This window comes from Sitophilus oryzae, unplaced genomic scaffold, assembly GCF_002938485.1.
Source record: "Sitophilus oryzae breed Bouriz unplaced genomic scaffold, Soryzae_2.0 scaffold_1002_pilon_pilon, whole genome shotgun sequence".
Lineage (NCBI taxonomy): Eukaryota > Metazoa > Arthropoda > Insecta > Coleoptera > Curculionidae > Sitophilus > Sitophilus oryzae.
The window spans coordinates 247,972-256,186 of NW_022145619.1; the positions used below are offsets into that span (position 1 = coordinate 247,972).

At 31.6% G+C, this 8,215-nt stretch overlaps 1 protein-coding gene across 3 annotated transcripts; it reads right to left on the minus strand.

The window, feature by feature from the left end:
* Positions 1–4,146: 4,146 nt before the first annotated feature.
* Positions 4,147–7,506, minus strand: LOC115885918. Of its 3 annotated transcripts, none has more exons than XM_030905035.1 (3): positions 7,198–7,506; positions 6,570–6,937; positions 4,147–6,507 (listed from the first exon to the last, which is right to left on the minus strand). In XM_030905035.1, exons 2-3 carry the CDS (start codon positions 6,931–6,933, stop codon positions 4,247–4,249), a joined length of 2,625 nt encoding a protein of 874 aa, XP_030760895.1. In that variant the 5' UTR covers positions 6,934–6,937; positions 7,198–7,506; the 3' UTR covers positions 4,147–4,246. The 3 variants fall into 3 exon arrangements, with proteins under 3 accessions (XP_030760895.1, XP_030760958.1, XP_030760836.1); XM_030905098.1 differs by having other exon boundaries at positions 4,147–6,330; positions 6,397–6,507; positions 6,570–7,505; XM_030904976.1 differs by having other exon boundaries at positions 6,570–7,506.
* Between the last annotated feature and the right edge of the window lie 709 nt (positions 7,507–8,215).

Genomic DNA, 8,215 nt, shown 5'->3' on the forward strand with positions numbered 1-8,215 from the left:
GATTCAAGAGAAATTTTCGAATTTTTCAAGAGAACAAATTTTCTTGAGTTAAGAGAGTTTCAGGGAACATATTTTCTTTTACGCTAAAATAAATTCTCTTGCCACTAATTTTTTTTTTCAAGAACGATGACGACTTTAGTTCAAGTCTATCTTTTTTATCAGTGTACTCTTAAAAAGATTTTTTCTACATTAATTCAAAAGCTATCGTATTGAAACACTGACCATAACAGATTCTTTGTTTTTTACCACTCTGGATCCACCCCCAGAACGCACACCAATCCATCGGCCACGGGTATCGATCGGCTCCTGTCGGAAACTGGAGAGCGTTAGCCGATCTCTCCCGAGAGTATCCAGAGAGCGCCTGGATGGTCCTGTGGTCCAGGCCTGTTCCTAGTCGGCGTCGGTGGGCGACCTACGTCACACGTAGGAGCGTATCGCGACGTAGTGCGCGTCGTTTGGTTGGGGAATACGTCGGGGAACAGTATAAGTACGATATGAGTCGAGGAATAGAGTTTTCTGGATTTTTGGGGGTGGATTGTGGTCGTTAGTGTGGTAGGTATAGTCTGTCCAGGTGAGAGAATGACAATCTCGACAGGTTATAGACGGTTAAAAATGACAGAATAAGCAGTTTTTAGCAATCTACTTTTGAATTAAAATGACTGGCACTCAATTTCATTAGGTAGCTTGTAATTGTTGAGTTATAGGTATTTAGTTTCTTATTCTGTTACTTTTTTTCTTTTTTTTTAGTTTGTAAACCTTTTTAAAAAAAAATATTAATTTTATTTTTTAGTGACGAATATCCATTTTTTTTTCTCGGAAATGTATGTCATTATTGTATTCTTTCGGTGGACAGACTATAGTTGTTTTCGAGCTGGTGTTGTCGGTGGAGGGAGGGCAGAAATATATTCATGATTCTTACCTGATATACAGGGTGTCAAAAAAAATAGTGTATCTAACTTTGGTAGGTGATAACTACAGATAAAAATAAAACAAAAAGTTCCTATGAACATATGTCCTAAAATGCTTTCCGAAGAAGTTACAGCCCGCTAAAGATTAAATAAAAATAATATACAGGGTGGTCCGAACTGTATTCCGGAAACTTCGGCAGCATATTCTGTAGACAAGAATATGTAAAAAAGTAGCTATAAATGTTTGTCCTAAAATGCTTAATTTCGGAGATACAGGGTGTAGAAGTTTCATTTTTATTTCTATTTTTTGCAAATAATTTCTGAACTGACGTCAATATTTGGATGATTTTTGGAGTCAAATTGGTGTCTGGGGGTTTCTTTGACATGAGAAATTTGATTTTGATGTCATTATGACTCCTATTTGTAGGGGGCGCCACCTACAAATTTTTTAACTGGTTTGATGAGTAATAACTTTTCGTCCGTACCTGTATAAAACTACTGAGTGAAAAATATACATTTCCATGATTTTTTACGTGAAAGATGTCTCTTGGTAAATATCGCGACGAACAACCGTTCTCAAGATATTCAGAATGGAAATAATCAATACATGTCATATATTGACAGGTATTGAAAATTTCGATTCCAAATAACTTGCGAACCATTACTCGTAGCGATTTTTACCAAGAGACGTTTTTTACCTAAAATGTGTTGTAAATGTATATTTTTTAGTCATTAGTTTTATACAGGAATGGACGAAAAATGATTAGTCTTTAAACCAGTTAATAATATGTAGGTGGCGCCCTCTACAGGTTATATTGGCATCGAAATCAAATTTCTAATGTCAAAAAACTTCCAGACGCCAATTTTCATTCAAATATCGGCATTAGTTCAGAAATTATTTGGAAAAAATCGAAATAAGTAAGAAATTTTACAATTTTATTACACAATTTTATACATCTATTTCAATCATTTTCAGTTCATTCAATTTGACTATTTTGACTGATATACACTCTGAATAGAGCAATATTCAATCGATCTAAATTATCTTTAATTCAATTCAAGGTGCTTGTTATAAAGGTCAACTTCGCATTTTATTGTTTACAATTTTTCGAAACGATATATGTATGTCTAATTTGATCTGTGGGCAGTGGCTACTAGGTGGTTTGCTTTTTTCTGGTTATATTCTCTCGTAAAAATGAATTTTGTATAATATTTACCTAATTCATTTTGAATATAATAAAATATCTAATCGTATTAAACTATCCATTTTGTAGAGTTTAATCTTCTTTGATATAGGATTTTTTTGCCTAAAAAATTTTTTGGTGGAGTTTTTTTTTTGAGCGATCGAATAAAAATTTTAATTTAGACCATCCTGTACAAGGTGTTGTAAATTCGAGAAGATGGTTAAATTGAAGATGGTTAAATTGGGCCAAAGTTGCGCTTTGTGATGTTCATCAAGATGCCATCGAAAAAGTTTTAAAAATTTCAAGGATGGCTGAGTTTTTTTGGAAAAAACGAATTTTTTTGCAAATCAATTATATCTTGTCGTTAGTTTTTAGAAAATCAAAAAACTACTTGCACATTCTCATAGCCACTTTATTAGGGCTATCTGACAGTATTTTTAGATTTTAGAATTAGCTGATAATTTGTGAGATACAGAGGCCAACTTAATTTTTTTTTAAATACGGACCTGCATTTTTTATTTCAGGTTTTTAAATACCTAACTGGGTCTCCCGAGTACAATGATATGTACACTTTATACTTTTTTTGATTTGGGTAGGTACCTTAACAACAACAAAACTTCTTAATTATTATTTTAAATAATTTCAAGTCCGACTCTGTTTTTTTAAATTATTTAATCTGATTTTATTCACCGCAACAATATTGATCAGCGATAATTAACATTGAATAAGGAAAATCGAGCCAATTGGAAGACTCAAATAAATAATATCCAGGTCAGCAATTTAAAGATATTATTTTTATTTTTTTTAATGTGAATTTGAAATCTCAGTGTACGATCTAATAATATGCATAATATTAATCGTAGTTATTATAAATAAATCAACTTCTACAAATTAGTTTTTAATGTTCTACATGTTCGAAAGGATGACCACCCTCCCTATTGCACAAATTTATTTTTCGTTTAATTTTATTTATAGCTCTTTGAACAGATCTTGTTTTTATACCTCCGAATGCATCTGGTACTCTTTATTGTAAATGTTAAAATGTATTGATTTCACTTTTTACAAATGACGTCAAGTAATCGCTACCTACTGTTACCGAGATGCCAATGCTCGTGCTTGGAATTTGTACACCCTGTATATTACGTGAGTAACAGAAAATATATCGTAGGGCGTAACAACAAAGCCTTCGTGCTAATGGTTAATCCAGGCCTAATTTCAGCGTTCATCTTCCATTTTAGTACCATATCTAATTTAATAGAGTAATTTATACGATTCTAACGTGAAATTGGGTCACGGGAGACACTAATTTAATTACAACATTCGGAAGAGATTAAATTTGCAAACATGGCGGACATTTAGCCCATCAAAACGACCCAAGAAGCTTAGTATTTATTTATTAGCAATAAAAAATTTAACTGCAAACGGACCTACATCTTAATTTATATATTTAAGCCCAGTTTATACATACATACTTACTGCCATAGAATAACTCACTGAAAGAAATGAAAACTCCTATGTTAAAGCTTGGAAACACGCGCTCGCCGCGATCCAAGCGGGCTACTGGCAGAACTAAAGGTTCGCGCCATATTTTTAAATGGACCTTTACTGCCAGTTCATAAGTTTTTTACTTATATTTGGTAATTTCAATCTTGATTATTAATTTATTTGTAACAAAAACATTTACAAAATAAAAATAATGTATTTTGATACAAATAAATTAATAATCTAGATTGAAATTATCCCTGAAATTAGAATAAAACACGAAAAATTTGTAACTTGATTATTTTATTATAACATTTCGTCGGCTTAATCGGCAAATATCGTAAGTCCTGAATACAAAATTTTACAGGAGACACTTAAAATTTTGTACAGTTTGCAATTAATAACTTAGTTTTTTTTTACTTCATTTATTGAATTTAAAATATTCATATACGTTATTTTAAAAACAAAAAATTTGAAATTATGCAATCAGGATTTTTTTGATGGACTTACAACTTTTTCCTATATTATTTTTATATCAGAATGGAGTTACGACGTATTATTAAAACTATGGATTTCTTATGTTAAAAAAGTATTATTTATTGAAAAATACCAATATAAAATAATATTATGTAACTTATTACAAAAAATAACAAAATTAAAAAATACAAGTATTTATTGTTGAAATGGAAGATTATCATAAAATGAGTGATAGTCCTTGGGAATACTGCTTTTAAGTTGTTGTAGGTGATCCCATTTTTGCTTTTTTATAGGAATTGCCTTAGTATATAGGGGCGGCAATTCGGAAAAAGTCACCGGCATTTGTTTCTGACTCTGCCGAAATTCCAACTTTTTATATTCGTCAGGGTGTCGTAATTTATAATTGATTTCTCCACTTGGGGAATATTGAATAGCCCGTAAATCTGTAACCACAGGATCTCCTTGTTTTCTCCCTGGTCTCAAAGAAGTAACAAATTTGATGCCATCATATTTTTTAAAATATTTGTAATCCAAGTATTTTACTGTGTACGGTCTTGGTTTCTCTCGTGCATGTAGGCATATTCCCACATAATCGGCAGGTACATTAATTACTCTGTTATGAAGCTTTCTCTCAATGGTAGCATGCATTGAATCTGCTTCCATTTGAGTATGCCCTTTTTCAAGATATTTTTGTTCTATTATCGTGTTGTGGATCATACTCAAATTAAGCAAAGAATTTGCTAAAACAGCATTACGATTTTGTGATGTGCAACCATCACTAAAGAGTATAATCTTTTGTCCTGCGGTTATGGATGGAATGACCGAATTTTCTAAAAACTGGCAAATTATCGATGAGTAATCATTTGCACTAACACCCCCAGCTGACTCGTGCCAGATAAAACAATATCCGTCTTTGGTTTTTATATTAAAAATTGTGAAGTTGTGCACAATCAATTTTGTTTTAAAATAGGAAGACGACACATTCGATTTAGGACTTAACAAAACCGATTGTAAGTCCATACAAAATACCTTATGGTCAGATAGTTTATCTGATTCTTTTGCTTCTCTGGCTTCCTTCTTTTTTTGTATGTGATCTTCATAGTTTTCGTTGCTTAAATTTCCAGCATCATGTGCGACACATGTATCGCACAAGTCCTTTTTTGGTTGGAAAATGCTTAAGTTCATGGAGTCAAATGTGTGGTGGAATGTAGCGATTGAAACAGGATTAGACTGCTTTTCGTTACACCAGTGTGTTTTATAAAATTTATACAAAGCAGATTTGGTATGCCATTGGGGTTCTAGGTAAAGTTTCGATGAGCTCGCCCTACAATAATGGGATTCCATTTTTGGAATGTTGTCAAAGAACTCTTTAAGAGTCTTGTTTTTTTCAAAATTTAGAGCTAGTCTTTTGCTGTTTACTGTTGGTGTTGGGTTTTCGCCTTCTTTATCTTCGTTTCCAGATTGACTTTGCTTCCAGGTTTTGACAGATCTTTCCCCAATGCATAAAGTGGACAAAAACATATTTTTACACACTCTTATCTCTGTTTCGTCGTTTTTCAGAAAGTATTGCCATGTATAACTCCTTCTTGACTGGTTTGCCAATTTTCTATTCCTTTGACGCTTTGTTGTTGATATTTTTACTAGCATGTCGATGTAAATCTTTCTCTGATTCCAGTCTAAAGTATCCCAAAAATAGTTGAAGATATGGTCTCTGTCTTGATCAGTTAATTTAGAACATTGTATTGAAGTATTATTTGTGGAAATCTTGCAATCACATCGTGGACCTAATACTCTTCGTTCTCTTTTAATATTGTAATTCCAGCCGTTGTGGGTTTTCTTTTTACCAGTGTATTCTTTACCTTCTTCTCTCTTTTTTTTGTTAATATTTTCTCTCCAAATATCCTGTCTAACATCGTGTCTTTTTCGCCTCTTTCTTTTATTACTGGAAATGAAACGTTCTTCTTCTGTACCATCTTGTTCTGTCACAGTACTAGTATCATCTTCTGTATCATCTTGTTCTGTCACAGTACTAGTTATGTTATCATCCTCTTCGGTTGTATCACTATCTTCACTTTCTTGGATGTAGTCAGGATCCTGTTGCCTTGAAACTTGTGTGTTAATCCCGTCAATACCAGAATTATCTTTTCCGAGAATTCCATTTCCTTTGGCAAAATTTGATGCTGTTGGCTCGAGTTCTGCTTCTAGAATATCCTGACATGATTGAGTTCTTACGATATTTTCATTTTCTATGATTTTATCATACATGGTCCCATAGTTGTCTGCAAAATAAAGAGTCATTATAAAACCCCGATAAAAACTAAAGGAAGAAAATAAAAGATACCTACCTTTAGTAATCATCTCTGGGTCTAGAACATACTGGCATATAGGCTCAACGTTTTCTGTATTTTCCAGGTAATTAAGTACCAAGGGTTTATTGTAATCTGACTCATTGTTATCTGCAATTCAAAAAACTTTTTGAAAGAAAGTACTTACTAAATGAAAAAAAATGCATTATTACCATTATTTATTACCGGAAACAAGCATTGCAGACCACTATTTTCTAGGTCTAATGATTCGCCAACATTGCAAATATCAGCATTATCAAGGTCATTATTAATTATGGTTGCATTATTATTAGTTGCCCAAGTACTCTCACTATATTTAATAGTACGTTTTTCACTTGAAAATATACCATCAGTCACCTCTGGGATGTCGAAAATCACAGCATTCTTGTTGACAAATTTATCAAAATGTTTATCATTTTGTACTGTTGAAGGGCTAGTAAATATTTCAGGTAAATCGGAAACTTGTTGCATCATCAACATGGTACGAGAAGAAACAGGTGGAATTTTTAGCTTCGGACCCAATATAAACTTGTCCATTATACTAAAAAATATGTAACCACATTTTGAAAATATTTTAATAAAGTTATCTTACTAATAAGAGTGTTAATTATGACAAGTTGTAAATTTTTGTGTACTGAAGAAAATGTTTGAACTCCACTCTGCATAAAAATTTTATTACGAATAGTATAGAGAAAATGTCGTAACTCCACCTTACGTGGTCTTGGAGAAAAAACATGTTTTTTTAAATGAGACTCAACCTATATACACTGAAAAATAAAAAATATTTCAAAAATAACTTACCTTACGTAATAATAGACACTTTCTAGACCGAATTCAAAGAGAAAAACACAGATAAAGCTAAAATTGACAAGTATTATCACGTACGATGCACGTACACCATTAAACTGACGGACTTACGACAATTTCTTAACACATTTTGCGCAGGGTGGACTTACGTCAAAATTTTGATACAGGTTTCTGCGCACTAAATTTTATCCTGGACATCCGATATTTGCTAAATAGGTAGCTATGGTTATAACACAACAGATGGCGCAAAAATGTTATTTTCCAAAAAATATGGACTTACGACATTTTCCGATTAAGCCGACGATTTGTTAATAAAAATACATATAACAATACTATACAAGTATATATATAAGTTATCAGAATTTATACGATCAGTTATAAATAATTATAAAAAAAGGTTATAAATTATAAATAAATAAATCATTATATAAAAGGCATATTAGTTAACGTGTATCTAATTTGGTATAACTTTAATCTCAACTTTAATGGCGTATTCAAATAGAAACATCTTACAATTCGCGTTGTATAATACAGAAAGTAAAGGGACAAATTTGTTAGTAAATCTATTCTCGATGACCCGAAACATTTTTTTTACAAACAAAACAGGACATATAAAGCTTATCAATAATACAAGTGTATAGAAAATGTATAAATAAGTAAATAAAAATATATTTTCAAACTAAATGATTAATGATTATACTCATTTAAATAAATAAATAATCTTTTCAAAATTACTTGTTTGTGTTTGCAAATTTGTATATTTCATATTTATTTGAAAACCGTACCCCTTCCCCTTAAAATTACTGCACAACCTTAAAAAATTAAGCTTTTAATATGAAATGTTATACAAGTTCTTGATTCGATCCTCATTTAAACAAAACTTTAAATTGATATTCTAAATTTCTGAGACAGCCATTTTGTTGAAAGAATTTGTTTTGATGCGAGAAATTTCACTAAAAATTATCACAAGGGATTAATTAATCTTATATATTGAACTACTTAGCTTTTAAAT